At 36.4% G+C, this 17,634-nt stretch overlaps 1 protein-coding gene across 1 annotated transcript in view; it reads left to right on the top strand.

Annotated features, from left to right (window-relative positions):
* TM9SF3 (transmembrane 9 superfamily member 3) overlaps positions 1–17,634 on the top strand; it is a 68,454-nt gene that overhangs the window by 34,741 nt on the left and 16,079 nt on the right. Inside the window, exons 7-9 of the mRNA XM_031015045.3 lie at positions 1,355–1,521; positions 4,766–4,860; positions 8,558–8,688. Of these exons, the coding sequence (XP_030870905.2) occupies positions 1,355–1,521; positions 4,766–4,860; positions 8,558–8,688 (393 nt within the window). The remainder of the gene's footprint in view (positions 1–1,354; positions 1,522–4,765; positions 4,861–8,557; positions 8,689–17,634) is intronic.

Raw genomic sequence — 17,634 nt, 5'->3', positions numbered from 1 at the left:
CATGCCCTGTAATCAAATAATATTAATTTTTTTTCAGTAAAACATAAGAACATTCACCCGAAGTGGGATAAATAAATAGTGTAACCTCTTGTTAGTTCAAGCCAAGTTTTGCCACCAAGTAAGAATATGTCTAATACTGTTAAATACTGCTTAAAATTCAGGGAATGGGTAGAAGGATTAATTCATGTTCAGTTTAGTGGGTTCAGAGGAAAGATTTGTTTTCTAAGTTCTTTTACTAAGTTAGAGAACAAAAAGTGTGTTACATAGAGTGCTAGCTAATGGATATTCGGTATAGGTATACTGTATCATTAAATAAATTTAGGAAATTTGTTTTAAGAGACAGGCTGGAGTGTAGTGGTGCGATCATAGCTCACTGTAACTTCAAACTCAAGAGCTCAAGTGATCGTGCCACCTCAGCCTCCTGAGTAGCTAGGACTACAGGAACAAGCCCCCACCCCTGGCTATTTTTTTATTTATTGTAGAGATAATTTCACTGTGCTGCCCAGGCTGGTCTCGAGCTCCTGGCCTCAAACGATCCTCCTGCCTTGGCCTCCCAAAGTGCTGTTATTATAGGTGTGAGCCACCGTGCCTGGCTTGGGAAATAGCTTAAAATTTTAAATTTTAATATACTAGGGTATATTGTGAAGTATCAGAGGGTGGATAAAGCATTTGGTGCCTCTTAACTGTATCTGATTAGGATTCTCCCCACCAAAACAGATTACCTTGAGGGACTGCTATTCCTTAGGAAATATTGTTTTAGAAACAAGCTGTGTTAGAAACTGTTTAAGGAGCACTTGCTTACTAAGGTTGCAAAGTAAAAACTGAATTCTTTTTAAAAAAAATGCGTATAGACTGTTAAATAAAAACATTCATATTGAATATTTCCCCCATATGTTTTCTTAGATTCTAGGCGCTAAAGGACATTTCTGCATTCTTAGGGGATCTAGTACTGGTTTTGATACTCTTCTCTTTCATTTCTCCACCTAGCCCCTGATTGTATATGAGCTACAGCTATGATGTGAATAGCAAGAATAGTGTCTGAAAGTGGCATTAAGAGAGTCAGTGCACTGTTCTCCCAATTTGACCATTTCTTTTTGTTACTAAACCTTTTCTTTTTCCGTTATTTGAGATTCTCTGAGCACAACCAGAAGTCAACTTCCTGAACCTCAGCATTTTAACATTGTTATTAAGGCAGTGATCATTCTAAGTTTGGAATATACTTTCTCAATATTTTGTATTTCTTTAGCTATAAATTTGGAGGGAGGAAACTTACAACTGTAATTTTTACATACTATGTTTTAGTTTGATTCTGAATGATATGCTTTTCTCTCTCTATATATATATTTGTATATAGGATAGAGATCTAGGAGATGAATATGGATGGAAACAGGTGCATGGAGATGTATTTAGACCATCAAGTCACCCACTGATATTTTCCTCTCTGATTGGTTCTGGATGTCAGATATTTGCTGTGTCTCTCATCGTTATTATTGTTGCAATGATAGAAGATTTATATACTGAGTAAGTGCCTACACTTAACTGTATTATGTCTTTATTGTTCTTGAATAGTTTTAATCACTGGAATCTTTTAAGTCAATCATAATTAAATCGTTACTTATTTCCTTTATCTTACAATTTATGATAAATATCAAATGCAGACAGACAAATTAAATAATGAACAGTAATCTGTATTTTTCTGTTACATGCCAAAACTTAGTAGCATTACTGAACATTGTGGTTAGTTATAAAGGTTATGTGTTCCATTAAAGATATGAACAGAGGTTACTTTCAATCCAGAGCTGTTTGACAAAGTAAATAGGCTTTTTTTCCCCTAAAGTTGAAGATCCAATTAGAGCTTCATCAGAAGTTCAAGAATTTCAGTTACTAAGTTACTTCATATTTACCTTCAGATCTGGAAAACATCAGAGTAGAAGAAAACATTGTAAATAATAGTAAAAAGAGTGATGAAATAGTCACATAAGGTTAGAAAAATAATTGATGACTTCTTTGAAAAAAAAAAACTCCTAGGTCAGTATGCATCCTATCTTGACACGAGTTTTGTAATTCTTTCTTTGCAAACAAAACCATTTGTAAGAAATTCTTAATTTGAGGTCTTTGAATTATGTGAAAAAGTTGCACATTCACAGAAGATCTCAGGTCCCTATTCAGTGCTCGAGAAAGCCACAACCTCTGTGAAGCAAACACACTCTGGTGCCTGGGTGGTAGCGATTATAATTCAGGCATTTCAGGTGCGGCCTTATGAAGTCCTCCTTCAGAATGACACTTTTCTCTAGTTATATTTCATGCCTCTGTTTTAGTTCATAATGCACTCTTTCCTCTATATGCCTGGCATTTGATGGGCAAGCAATACATCCTTGCTGAAAGAGTGGCTCTTTAGTTGCATATTAAATATTTAACTGTATACTAAATATTTGTTTCCTCTGCTAGATAGTAAGTTCCTTGAGAGTAAGGATCAGGTCATAACTTACCTTTGAATTCTCAGAGTACCTACATAAGGAGCTTTGCATGTGGAAGGTATTCAGTCAATGCTTGTTGAACTGAAGTGAATATGTATTAACCAACAAAGCTATTTCTCTGTAGTGTTGGTTGTATTTCTTTAATATAACCTTTCTAATTCATTTACCACATGAGCTTTAAAATAACCCAAATCTAAACTTCAGAGTTCTGGTGAGTAGTTCATATTTTCGGGCATAATGTATTTCAGATAAGCTGGACCCTAAATGTAAGAAAACATTTCAAATCTACCAAGAAGTTGTGCTTTACATTAAACACTGGATTAAGTTAATCACTATCGAATTGACACTGGCTGTACCGTCACAGTCTTAAGAGCCACTAGAAGATAATCTCTTCTAGAATCCAAGTTTTTGCCGCTTCCTTTTCAAAATGTTAGTGTTACAATTCGGCAGCTCATTTTTTTTTTTTAAATGCAGAAGCTCTTCTACTTAAAGACCTTCAACTTTTATAAATAAGAAACCACTCACTAATCTATAATATTAGCAGGCAAGTCATGCTTTGTTATTTTAGCCTATAATTACTGTAAGTGGTTTTTCTGTGTTGTGTTTATTTGAAGTGAATGTAATTTATTACTTATGTAAGTACTAAAGCATTAAGGATTTATTATTATATAAAAGTGGCCAACTTATTGAGGTTTCACTTTAGGTGTTTCATGCACATTTGATCCCTTAATCTTCACATCAACCCTATGAAGGAAATATTCTATTTCCATTCTACAGACCAGGACACTAAAGCTCAGAAATAATCTGACTGAGATCAATGAGCACCCTTTATTAGTAAAGAGTGTTAGTGAGCTGGGATTGGAACCTGGGCAATCTTATTCCAGAACTCTTTTCTTAATTTGCTATGTTACGGAAATGAAAATAGAGAAAATAATAATACAAAGTGGTGAGAAAATGAAAAATTTGCACACAAAATTGGGATAAATCACTTGAATAGGAATGATTCTAAAGGATAAAGAGCAGATAATGTAAAGTAAAAATTACTTTGCCTCTGTGGTCACTATAGCAATCAGAGGAAAAGTATTTTGAGGGTATAAGGTAGAGGATCAGTATCAGTGTGGGTGCCTGTTATAGTGTGATATTGAGAAGGCATAGAGTTTGAGAAGGTGCGGAGTAAGCTTGTTAGTGCTGCTGCTGCTATTCTGAAAGTTTTCACTGGAGAGTGGTAAGGCTGTGGCAGTTGTAGGCTAAATACCTCTTCAGATGTTCCCCACATCCCATCCTGGAGAGATGAATAAGGAGGACTGTTGCCTCCCTCAGCAGATTTTTCAATGTAGATAAAAATGGTTTATTTGAGGGACATGGGGAGGGAATGCCCAGAATATTTGTGAACAAAGAAGTGAAGGACCTATAGACTTTTTTAAAATCGTATGTCTGATTTTAATTTTTACATTTTTACTTTTTTTTTTTTTTTTTTTTTTGAGATGGAGTCTTGCTTTGTCATCCAGGCTGGAGTGCAGTGACACGTTCTTGGCTCACTGCCACCTCTGCCTCCCAGGTTCAAGTAGTTCTCCTGCCTCAGCCTCTCGACTAATTGGAATTATAGGCACCTGCCATCACACATGGCTAATTTTTGTACTTTTAGTAGAGGCGGGGTTTTGCCATGTTGGCCAGGCTGGTTTCAAACTCCTGACCTCACGTGATCTGCCCACCTTGGCTTTCCAAAGTGCTCGGATTACAGGTGGGAGCCACTGTGCCTGGCCTAAAAATCATTTTCAGCAGCATGAGGGAAACAGGGAAAGCCTCAGTGTTATTCCATCTAAAATAATAGTATTTAATATAGATTATACTACTGTTTTATTTCTGTTTGCAGGCAAGATTCATAAGCAGTTGAATCAAGTTATGAAACAGACTATTCCAGTCATTTTTCTTAACAGATGAACATCTTGTTCCATATTATGGGATTGGTTTACAGGGTCACAAAACAGTTTTAGTGTCAGCTTCTAGTATTTTTGCCAAATAAATGTGAAATACTTGCTTAGAATATATCGTAACATTTAACTGCAGGGTAAGAAAATTAGGATCAGCCAGGTATCATGTAAATGCAGTTTTAACTACAAATTCATTCACTATAGAGAATCTTTTGAGTTTTATTTGTAGTCCAGGTTGTGATATTTTTGTGTTTCTGTTAAAGTTATCTTTGAAATTAAACTAATGCTAATATAATAGACTATGATGTTTTCTTTAAATTGTTGGTTTTAATTTTTTTTTCTTTTTTGCCTTTTTAGGAGGGGATCAATGCTCAGTACAGCCATATTTGTCTATGCTGCTACATCTCCAGTGAATGGTTATTTTGGAGGAAGTCTGTATGCTAGACAAGGAGGTAACTTACGAATTCTCAGTTCATGTTGTTAATTATAGATGCTAATATTTTACTATGAGATTTTTTTTGTTTGTTTTGAGAGTCTCACTCCATCACCCAGGCTGGAGTGCAGTGGTGCAATCTCTGCTCACTGCAGTCTCCACCTCCTGGGTTCAAGCGATTCTCGCGCCTCAGCCTCCTGAGTAGCTTGGAATTACAGGTGTGTGCCACCATGCCCAGCTAATTTTATATTTTTAATAGAGATGAGATTTCACCATGTTAGCCAGGCTGCTGTGGAACTCCTGACCTCAAGTGATTCGGCCTCCCGAAGTATCTGGCCTACTGTGAGATATTTGGAATTTAAAATGTGCAGAACAGCCATTGTAAAATTCTTTGTTATCTCATTTCACATAATTTCTACCAAACCTATTGTGTGTTCTATCTTGCTTTTGTGGAATTCTTGCGTTTTATTTCCTAAAATTATGAATAATTAGTAGATAATCTCCTTTGTGCACCATGTAATTTGCCCTGAGGAACATGTAGGAGAGTGCATTTAAGTTATTGATACTATTTGCTTTGAGGTGCCTGGCTCTAGATGTGCTCCATGTGATGCATCCACACAGAAAAAAAGCTTTATAGATGAATATAAAGGCATGTGTAATGGTCTGTGGGTAAAGTTTCTGGACAATGGAAAGAGAATAGGAAGGAAAGTTATGTATTTCTGTTGACTGTTAGTTTTATCAAAGGACCCTTCGCAAAGATTTCTGCTATTCTTTGTCACTGTCACAGTCTCTTGCTAAGAGCACTTTGTCTTAAATATCCTGTTGCTCCTTTAGTACTATTATCTGAAATTGATGGAACTAATAACACGATAATACAAGGATACTGCTCCTTGGTGTTTTTTTCTGCAGTGACATTCAGAAATGCCTTGTATTCCCTGCAGTAGTCTGAGGTCAGAAAAGTACAAAAATTGGTAGATTTGCATTTTAGTTTATGAATGAAGTGTTGTTGAAATACCTTAAAATTATATTTCCAAGGGTGGAGTTGTGATTTTCCACAGCCCATCTTAAGCAGTGTCAGCATTAGGGGATCCTGCCTTCTTTTAGTAGACTGGACACACTTATAGGTTATAGGAAATCGGAGCATAGGATTATATCTTGGTTTACCATTGCTTTTTTATTAATCTTCCTAGACTTAATGTGACCTGTACCTTCAGTATAGATAATTATTTGGATTGACTGAGGGAGTGTCACTATGGGTTCCTGACTATTTTAGGTAGATGTTCAGTCTCTAAATTTGACACGCAGGTATGGGAAATTGGTCCTATCATATAGGACTACATCCTAAGGAAATAAGGACACATGAGGCAACTTCTACTTTGAATTTGACCTGGAAATTAATTAGGCTAAAATTTTAGTTTAAGACTCTCAAAATAGTCTCCACAGCAGAAACAGATTTATTTAAAACAGGAAATTTATTTAAAGTTGGACATAAATTTGTTTTTAGTCTGACTGCAAGTTAAGAACACCCAGCCCAACTTTCCTTTACTACACTTATTCTTGAAGGCTGACAGAGTTCAGGCTCAGGTCTAGGAATATCAAGTCTTACAAAATGTAATGTAAAGATTATGTTCTGATAGGTAGTGTCCTGAGGAGATCTGATAGTGTCCTGATATTTTGTCCGATCAAGCCTCAAAAACCAGGTTAATGTAGAAGTCAACCCAGGGGATCAATAATTTTTCAGACTTATCTCAGGATTTGAACTACAGTGAAGCTCAAGGTCTTCACACTGTCCTCAGTGCACTATAATGCTATAGATCTAGTTTGAAGCCAGTGGTATCCAGGACCTTAGCCAGAGACTTCAAGGGTTTGAAGAGCAGTAGAAAACACAGCAATGCAGATACTTGGGTTACTGGTTGTACCCAGTGGAATGTGTACAGGATTCTTTTTGACTGTTAGAAGGAAAGGGAGAAATAGAGAGTTGGATAAGGAGATTGATTGATTGATTGATTGATTGATTGATTGATTGATTGATTTTGAGATGGAGTTTTGCTCTTGTCTCCCAGGCTGGAGTGCAATGGCACGATCTCAGCTCACTGCAACCTCCGCCTCCTGGGTTCAAGCGATTCTCCTGCCTCAGCCTGCTCAATAGCTAGGATTACAGGCGCGTGTCACCATGCCCGGCTAATTTTTTATTTTTAGTAGAGATGGAGTTTCACCACGTTGGCCAGGCTGGTCTTGAACTCCTGACTTCAGGTGATCCGCTCGCCTCAGCTTCCCAAAGTGCTGGGATTATAGGCATGAGCCACCACGCCCGGCCACAGTTTTGTTGATACATGTCTGAATCTGAGAAGATAGTGGAAAGTGTAGGAAAAGAAAATGCTAGAAAGGTGTTGGAATTAAATAGAAGTAATACTTTAATTAATCACCACCTTTTTGTGTTGTTCCAATGCTGGCTATCAGTTAGAAAGGAGAGGTTCTTGAAACTTAGCTGGAAAAGAAATGCAACAGGAGAGAAAACTCAGGATTAAGGAGTTTTTCTGGAGGAACGTTATGATTTTAGGTAATAATTCTGTAACAGATGTTTTAAAAGAACTTTATATAGCAGAAAGCAAAAATTAGAGTATTGCTTATTTTTCTATGGTACTTTCTGTTTGGGTCCCTGTTGCTTATGATTGTGGAATTGAATTTTGATAGTGATTCAGTGTTTCTAAGCTGTTTGAAGATATTTTCTGCCAGCTTTACCCTCTGCTGTATTAGAAAGACAGCTCTCTGTTGCTCTTCTGGTCTGTATGAGCACAATTGAAGATTTTTTTATTACATAGTCAAAAAATTTGTTCCCTTGATTATTTGAATAATAGAAGCTCAATGTATAGAATTTTGGCAATACACAGAGGTACAGAGAAATAGTAAAACTTATAAATCTGTAGTTCTGATTGCTGAGAGAGAGCTTATGAAACACATTGGTTTTTTTTCTTTTCAAACATAGAAATGCTCTTAAATACATATTTATAATTATAATTTTAGAGCTAAGGACAAACTTAGAGGCTGTCTAACTCAGGGTTTTTTGTTTTTTATTATTTCACATTTAATTTTTTTTGCCCTGTCTTAGGGTGCTGAAAAATCACAAGTGGGTTTCTTGTGAGGTTCTTTTTTTTAAAACTCACTGGTTTTTAGACTTTTTTCTTCTTTTTAAAGTAGTATAACCTGCTTTTCAAATGAAAACTTACATGAAACTCCAATGTGTAACTGCTGAAAATGTAATTGTTCTGGTTGAAGCAGGGGTAAGGGGACCTGGGATTTTTCTTCACCAGTGACTTCATGGGCATGCCAAGAAGCTCCAGAACTCCAAGGAATAGTTTTAAAACCCCTTTCTCTTTTTTTTGATCAGTTAATTTAAACCAGTAATAAAAACCCCTTTCTAGGCCAACTTGTAGCCTAGAGAGATAGAGTGGCTTATGAAAGTTCACAGCAGTTCAGTGGCAGAGTCAAGACAAAATGTCAGAATATTTTATTACAGGTCATTGCTCTTTTCCAGTGCACCCACTTCAGAAGCTGTGATTTCACTATACGTACTTGAAAATCTTTGGTATTTGTTAGCTATTGTTTTGAAACAATTATTAAGATGTTAAATTTCATGATCTTTATATCAAAATTTCAAACAAATAATTTCGTACTAAATAATTATATTAAACTTTCGTAGTTTCCTTTCTTTTCAGGAAGGAGATGGATAAAGCAGATGTTTATTGGGGCGTTCCTTATCCCAGCTATGGTGTGTGGCACTGCCTTCTTCATCAATTTCATAGCCATTTATTACCATGCTTCAAGAGCCATTCCTTTTGGAACAATGGTGAGTTGCTTGAATCTTACTTTTAAACTGAAAAAGTATACACATTCTAACTGAGACCTACTGTCCCTCCAAAATACTTCTTATTAGATGTTTTGTTGGTTTCAGTCAGTTCGTACTCAGTCCTGGAAAGTTAGATGAGGAGAATACTACTGTTGTTAGCCTCCATAAAATTTTGGTTAAGTTTAAACCTATAGTTGGCTTTTTATTTTTTCTTGATTCTGTAAGCCAGTAAAGTGAAAGGCTGACTTTAAAAGAGAGCACTATAGCTTTTTATCAGAGATGGGAAGAACTGGTGAATATATTTTAGAGAAAGAATCATGACAATCACAAAACATGGGTGTTTTAAGGTGATAGGTGAGTGCAGTGGTAGAAAGTAAAGCTTTTCCATGACACATTTTTTTGTATTAACATACTTTTCTTAGAAAGTCACTAAGCATTGGCCAGGCACGGTGGCTCACACCTTTAATCCCAGAACTTTGGGAGGCTGAGGTGGGTGGATCACGAGGTCAGGAGATTGAGACCATCCTGGCTAACACGGTGAAACCCTGTCTCTACTAAAAATAAAAAAAAAAAATTAGCCAGGTGTGGTGGTGGGCGCCTGTGGTCCCAGCTATTCAGGAGGCTGAGGCAGGAGAATGGCGTGAACCTGGGAGGTGGAGGTTGCAGTGAGCCGAGATCACGCCACTGCACTCCAGCCTGGGTGACAGAGCCAGACTCCATCTCAAAAAAAAAAAAAAAGAATCTCACTAAGCATTTTTGTAAATAATATACGTTGCTATAGATGTTAAAATGTGTTTGCATATCTTACCTGTAATCACAGGCTTGGAAATGCTTTGAATTATTTAAATATATTAAAACTAGAACACATAAAATGAGTTAACCCACAGTCTCCCAATTCTTCTTGGTATTACCTTTTTACTAGAAACAGAATTTTAGGCCTAGACTAGAGTGAAGGCTTAATGTACGCTTGTGCATACATGTTCATACATATATATGCCAATGCAAGTTACAGGGTGGTTACTGCTTTTAACAGAGGCTCAATAACTTAGTCACAATCGTACAGGCAGTTAATGGTAGAACTGCCATTAGAGCCCACCATATCTGTTTTAATCTTGTTTGGGTTTTCTTTCTATTATATGGGAGTTAACAAATAGTTTCCCAAAAATTCCAGGTGACTTTGTTTTATAGTCCAATTTTTTTCAAAGACACATTGAATATTATACATTTTTATTAAATATTTAATACCTTTTAGTTAGGAATATTTTGAAACTTGTTTCAGAATGGAATTTTTTTTTTTTTTCAAGCCAAAGTAAGTGATAATGCTTAGAAAAGGGAAAGGTAATTACACCAGACAGGGAAATAATTTGCTTTGTAATAGTTCCAGGCCATCAGAAAGTACATAGAGTGAGTCAAGTTACTTCTCAAAGAACATCTGCTGAACTGATTATTTTCATAGTGCTTTAAAAATTAAAATTCTGATTCTGTTAAAATTTTTCTCAGAAAGTTTTGAATTTGATATTGGTAAAAATGGTATTTCAAAGTTGCTTTGTCTCGCTAAAATTGTAAATTTTTACCAATTTGTAAATGGAGTTTTAAATGTTAATATTCAGTATAATTTGCCTTTAGATAATTTAATAATTACAAATTATTAGAATATAATATTTAAAGTCTGTGCTGAGCCAGAGAAGGTTTATAAAATTGTTCTTTAGTGAATAAAAGACTAAGTGTTGGTACTTGGCAGGCTCCTACAATATTATGTTCTTAATTTGCATTAGTCTAATGAAGGAATACCGGGGGAAGGGTATTCCCCTGGCCTCATGTTTTAATTAGGTGTGTACTTTACCGTCTCCTTTTCTCCATTTAAGAGTATGAAAACTTGTTTAGAACATGAACTTGAAGAACTTGAGGTGAATGTTTCACCCAGCTCTTCATTAAGTACTTGAACTATGTAAGTTTGTGGTTTTAGTTGTTTGACTTCTTGACATTCTGAAGGAAATGGTTACATAGTCTCATAAACTCAGTGATTCTCAACCCTGGGCACACATTAGAATCACTTGGGGATTTAAAAAATTTTAATGCTCAGGGATTTCTTTCAAGCTAATTAGTCTGTCCTGCTTTAAACCCAATCTGTAGTGTTTACCTGATTCCAGTTCCTGGGATCTGGGGATGGATCTGTGAGCCGAAAGGCTCCCAGACCATAGGTGCCATGTGTCTGAGAAGCCAGGTACCACTACTAACTGAATACCTTAATTTGAGAATCAGAGTCTTCAGATCCTCCTAAGTGCTCTTCTCCAGGCCTTATCTCTTTCTGTCCCCCATTCCTTTGATCTCTTGGCTATTGAGGCCTTTTTCTGGGTGATCTTCACTCTAATTCTCTGTTCTATGAAAGTTTCCACATCTGGCTGGGCACGATGGCTCACGCCTGTAATTCCAGCACGGGAGGCTGAGGTGGGCGGATCACTTGAGGTCAGGAGTTTGAGATCAGCATGGCCAACATGGTGAAACCCTATCTCTACTGAAAAAGCAAAAATTAGCTGGGCATGGTAGTGCAGGCCTGTAATCCCAGCTACTCGGGAGGCTGAGGCAGGAGAATCGCTTGATCACTTGAACCCAGGAGGCGGAGGTTGCAGTGAGCTGAGATCACGCCACTGCACTCCAGCCTGGGTGGCAGAGTGAGACTCTGTCTCAAAAAAAGAAAAAAAAAATTAGATTGATTCTGGAAAGCTAAAAACTTTTTATTTTGGGAATTTATCCAAGAATGATTTAGATGCTGTACCCAAAGGTTTTGGTCCTGTAAGAGTTCCTTGGGAATGAGAAAGGATTCGCCAAGATGTTCTGGAAAAGGGTTTTAGACACAAAGTCTTTCTTTCGTGGGCTGTAAATCTCAGATCCTAAGTTTTGATCTTATTGTAGGATTCCAAAGGACAAAGAACCAAATTACAGAGTTTTAAAACTCACAGAGGCAGGTTAGCATGGGAACTAATCACCTTTCTTTTCTAGAAAGATTTGTAAAACTGGCCGGGCGCAGTGGCTCCTGCCTGTAATCCCAGCGCTTCGGGAGGCTGAGGCGGGTGGATCACCTGAGATCACCATGGCCAATGTGGTGAAACCCCGTCTCTACTAAAAATACAAAAATTAGCCAGGTGTGATGGTGGGCACTTGTAATTCCAGCTACTTGGGAGGCTGAGGCAGGAGAATCGCTTGAACCCGGGAGGCAGAGGTTGCAGTGAGCTGAGATCGTGCCACTGCACTCCAGCCTGGGCAACAAGAGTGAGACTCCATCTCAAAAAAAAAAAAAAAAAAAAGAAAGAAAGAAAGATATATAAAACCAATGTTAGAAAAGCTTCATCATCTAAGGTGAGCTGTTCACAAACGCTAAAGCAAGCAAAAGGATTTTATAAAGATATCAAGATCAAAGGCTCATTGTGTGGGATCAGTGATGTAACAAAGTAAAAAAAAAAAGAATGGCTCCATCCCATTCTTCCTCTTTATTTTTCATCAAATAAAATATAACCCATAAACAAAAAAAAGTGAGAGGAAAGATTCCCTGGTAAGAGGGAAGTGAAGCCTAAGATGCGCAAGGCAGTTGATTGTACAGGAGTACCCAGCTGCCTTAGCTTAAAAGTCTTGTTGCTCATAAAAATGATCTTTTAGAGATACTGAGAGATCACATTAAGTAATGTTTGAATAACTGTGTGAGAGCAGAGGTGCTGTAAAACTGGATAGGCAAATTTACTTTTCCATGAGGGAAAGGAAGAAAGTGGGTTCTACCTTATAAGAGTATCGAAGTATTAGCCATAGTATGTACATGCTATCCTTTATTAGAAGGTGACAGATATTCTTGATTCTGACCTATTCAAAAGATTATTAATAACTTAGAGACATGGTGGTCTGCTGATTCAATTGAAAAGGGATGTGAGACTAGGGAAGAAACTAGTAATATAAAATAATGAACTAGTAATATGAAATAATGAAGGCAGCATCTAAAAAGATCTCACCTGACTGAAATGATGTGCCAAATCTAAGAAGATGAATTATAATAAGGATCAATAATAATACATTTGTGTAGCACTTTGTAGTTTACAAAGCATTTTCACACGCAGTATCTTGTCTGGTTTTCAGAAGAACCCAAAGAGATAGGCAGAGCTAGTGGTGTGGTTATTCCTATTTTACAGAACAGAAAACCAAGACTCTCCCGTAGTTAGTTTTCTTTGTTGCTGTGCTGGTGGTGGTGATGATAGGTTTTTGTTCTTTTTTTTTGGCCATTTTTCTTTTCCTTTCTGTCAAAAGGAATCCTAGCTTAATTCTGAGAGCAGTGGGTATGGTTTTTGCCCTTTTTTGTTTGTGTGTTTTTACAGATGTACTGAGGTAAAATTAACATATGATAAGTTGCATAAATTTAAAGTGTACAATTTGATGGATTTTGATATATATACACACACAGACACACACACACTTGTGAAACCATTACCGCACTCAAGATAAAGACGTTTGTCACATCCAGAAGTTTTGTTGTATACCTTTATAATTCATCCTTTCTTTTCTTCTTTTTTCTCTCCCCTATTCTTAGGTAACCACCAGCCTGCTCTTTCTTATCATAGTGTAATTTGCATTACCGGATTTCCTTTAAATGGTAGCTCATACAGTGTACATTCTTTTTTGTTTCACTCATGAAAATTATTTTGAGATTCATTGATGTTGCATTAAAAAAAATTTTTTTTTTGAGACTGGGTCTTGCTCTGTAGCCCAGGCTGGAGTACAGTGATGCAGTCTCGGCTCACTGCAACCTCTGCCCCTGGGGTTCAAGCAATCCAAACAGTTTCACCATGTTGGCCAGGCAGGTCTTGAATTCCTGACCTCAGGTGATCCACCCATCTTGGCCTCCCAAAGTGCTGCGATTACAGGTACAAGCCACCACACCCAGCCTGATGTTGCATTTATGAATAGTTTGTTCTTTGTATTGCCCAATAGTATTCAATTGCATGGTTATACCATAATTTATCCATTTGCCCAGTAATTTACTAGTTTTTTGCTATTGCAAATCAAGTTACTGTATTTATGTGCAAGTCTTTCTATGGACTTATGTTTTCATTTCTCTTGGATAAATAACTAGGAGTGGAATGGCTGGGTCATATGGTAGTTTAAGTTTTCAAGAAACTGCTAAACTTTTCCAAAATAGTTTTGACATTTTACATTTCTATCAGCATTCTGTGAAAATTCCAGTTGTTCCACATCACTGCCAGCCCTTGATACAGTAAGTCTTTTTAATTTTAGCTATTCTAGTGAGTATATAGTGGTGTCTTTCGGTTTTAATTAGCACTTCCTAATGACTAATCATGTTGAAGATCTTTTTATTTGCTTTTTTACCATCTGTATATTTTCTTTAATGAATGTTCAGATCTTTTGCCTATTTTAATAGATTGTCTTCTTATTGAGTGATAAGAGTTCTTATATATTGTAAATACAAGTTTTTTGTCTTGTATGTATTTTGTAAGTATATACTCCTATTTTATGGGTTGTCTTTTCATAATCTAAAGAGTATTTTTTGAAGGGCAAAGTTACTAATTTTAAAGTCTAATTTACTGGTATACTTTTTCTTTTATGCTTTGCGCTTTTTCTGTTCCATTTAAGAAGTCTTTTGCCAAACCAGACATCACTAAGCTTTCCTTATATGTTGTCTTCTAGAAATTTTATAGTTTTAGCTCTTAAATTTAGGTCTAGGATCCATTTTTGGCCAATTTTGTATATAGTATGAGTTAAGGGCCAGAGGGGTTTTGTTTTGTTTTATATATGACTGTTCAGTTGTTCCAGCACCATTTGTTGAAAAGATTATCCTTTCTCTGTTGAGTTGCCTTAGCACCTTTGTTGATAACCAGTTCACCATGTATGTGTGGATTTTTATTGCTGGATTTTCTCTTGTTTCATTTTGATTTGTTCTATTTCAATTTCTCTTGTTTTTAATGCTAATACCACATTGTCTTGATTACTATAGCTTTATAAGTCCTGAAATCAATTCTTTTTCAAAGTTGTTTTGGCTTTTCTAATATTCTTTGCATTTCCATATAAAGTTTAGAAGCAGCTTGTCAGTTTCTATAAAAAGTCTTCTGGGGTTTTGATTGTGATTACATTGAATCTATAGCACAATTTGGGAACAATTGACATCTTAACATTGAGTCTTTTGATTAATGAGCAGAGTATATCTCTCAACTTATTTAGATACCTTTAATTTTTCTCAGCAACGTTTCATAGATTTTAGTGTTCAGGTTTTGTCCATCTTCTGTTGAATTTATTCTCCAATATTTCATATTATTCTGTGGTGAATGATATTTTTTAAATTTCATTTTTTTTTTTGTTTTTTTTTTGAGGCAGGATCTCGCTCTGTTGCCCAGACTGGAGTGCACTGGTGCAGTCTTGGCTCACTGCAACCTCCATCTCCCGGGTTCAAGCGATTCTCCTACCTCAGCCTCCCCAGTAGCTAGGATTACAGGTGCGCGTCACCACGCCCAGCTAATTTTTGTATTTTTATAGAGATAGGCTTTCACCATGTTGGCCAGGCTTGCCTCGAACTCCTGACCTTAGGTGATCCGCCTGCCTTGGCCTCCCAAAATGCTGGGATTACAGGCATGAGCCACCATGCCCGGCCATTTTTAAATTTCAAATTCTGATCGTTTATTGCTGTTACAGTCATGCATCATTTAATGCCAGGGATATGTTCTGTGAAATGAGTTGTTACACAATTTTTTCATTGTGTGAACATCTCAGAATATACTTACACAAACCTAGATGGTATAGCCTCCTACAAACCTAGGCTATATGTTATAGCCTAATCTTACAAGGCTACAGACCTGTACAGCATATTATTGTACTGAATACTGTAGGCAATTGTAACACAGTGGTGTTTGTGTATGTAAACATAGAAAAGGTATAGTAAAAATACAGTCTTATAATCTTATGGGACCAATGTCAGATACGTGGTCCATCATTGACCGAAAAAAAATTGTTATGTGGCACATGAGAGTACAGTTGACTTTTGAACAATATGAGGTTTGGGGTGCTGACCCCTACCCCCTGCCCATACAACTGAAAATCTCCCCAAAACCTTAACTACGAATAAGCCTACTGTTGACTGGAAGCCTCACTGATGAACACATATTTTGTATGTTATATGTATTATATACTGCATTCTTACAATAAAGTAAGCTAGGGAAAAGAAAATGTTATTAAGAAAATCGTAAGGTTAGCTGGGTGTGCGGTTTGTGCCTGTAGTCCCAGTTATTCAGGAGGCTGAGGCAGAAGGATCACTTAAGCCCAGGAGTTGAGGCTGTAGTGCTCTATGATCATGCCTGTGAATAGCCACTGCATTTCAGCCTAGATAATACAGTGAGACCCTGTCTCTTTAAAAGAGAAAATCATAAGGAAGAGAAAAATGTATTTGCTATTCTTTAAGTAGACGTGGATCATAATAAAGATTTTCATTTTCATCATCACATTGAGTAGGCTGAGGAAGAAGAAGGAGGGGTGTCTCAGGGATGCTGTCTCGGGTGGCAGAGGCAGAAGAAAATCCACTTGTAAGTGGACTTAAACAGTTTACACCCTATTTTTGAGTGTTGACTATATGTAGGAAAACAGTTTTTTTAGGATATTGGCTTTGTATCCTACAACCCTGCTGAATTCACTTATTAGTTCTAGTTGCTTTACTTTAGTTTTTTACATAGATCAAAAATTTTTTTATTTTTAATTTTTGTGGGTACATAGTGTTATTTAAAAAATAGATTATCAAATTATTTAAACAGTTTCACTTCTCTTTTTTGATCTGTATGTCTGTTATTTCTTTTCGTTGTCTGATTGCACTGGCTAAAACCTGCAGTATAATGTTGAATAGAGGTGTCAAGAGCAGACATCCTTTCTTTGTTCCCAATCTTGGCAGAAGGGCATTTAGTTTTATGCCGTTAATTAAAATAATAGCTATCTTTTTTGTAGATGCCCTTCGTCAGCTTGTTAAAGTTCCCTTCTATTTGTAGTTCGCTGCAAGTTTTTTTCCTTTTAATTTTGAATGGGTGTTCAATCTTAGAACAGCATTTTCTGCATCTTTTGAGATCTGTGATTTTTCTTTTTTAATTCTGAAAATATGGTGAAAGTATTAATTTTCTAATCTTTAATCAGTCTTGCATTCATTTGATGAACTTCACTTTGTCATGATATATTATTTGTTTTATATATGGTTGGATTACATTTGCTAAAATTTGTTTTTACATCTAAGTTTATGAGAGATATTGGCCTGTAGGCCAGTCTGGAAGCAAAGATAGAATAAGTAATAGCCAAATTCTTGGTTTATGTCTGAGATTGAGAAGATGTGATCAGTATGTAGATCTTTGGGGTATTAAGCACCAATAGGCAGTACTTGATTCTAACTTGTTATTGTTGTAGATAAGGGAGGCCCTCAACATGGAGTAAATCTTTCTTCTCCCCACTGCCTGCTTTCATTCTCCTCTGAACAGTGACTGGGGGAATAGAGGAGAGCCCCATATTAATTTGAGTTCCAGGGTTTTCACCAATATATTAGACCCTCTTAGCTGCTAAATTTCATTCCAAAATAATGTGGAAGCCCAGATAGAAAACAGATACAAGGATGATTTTATTAGTATATTTTGCAAATTAAGTATTTTTAACACTCTGAATTTAATAAGAGCAATAAAGTTGTGATGAATACAAATCTAATATCAAGGGGTATGAATAAAGTAAGCTATTACTTATCTTCAGCACCCAATTTATTTAGTTATCAGTATTGAGAAAAATTCTTCACAAATGAGTTCATTCCATGTGATTTTTTTTTTAACAGCTTGCCTTGCAATCTTAGAGTATTTTTTAAGTAATTTCATCCAGAACTTGAACATAAAGGAGTAGGGAACTGGTTTCACAGCTTAATCACTATTTCTAACAAACTGC

This window comes from Gorilla gorilla, chromosome 8, assembly GCF_029281585.2.
Source record: "Gorilla gorilla gorilla isolate KB3781 chromosome 8, NHGRI_mGorGor1-v2.1_pri, whole genome shotgun sequence".
NCBI lineage: Eukaryota > Metazoa > Chordata > Mammalia > Primates > Hominidae > Gorilla > Gorilla gorilla.
This window is presented reverse-complemented; position numbering and strand designations above follow the sequence as displayed.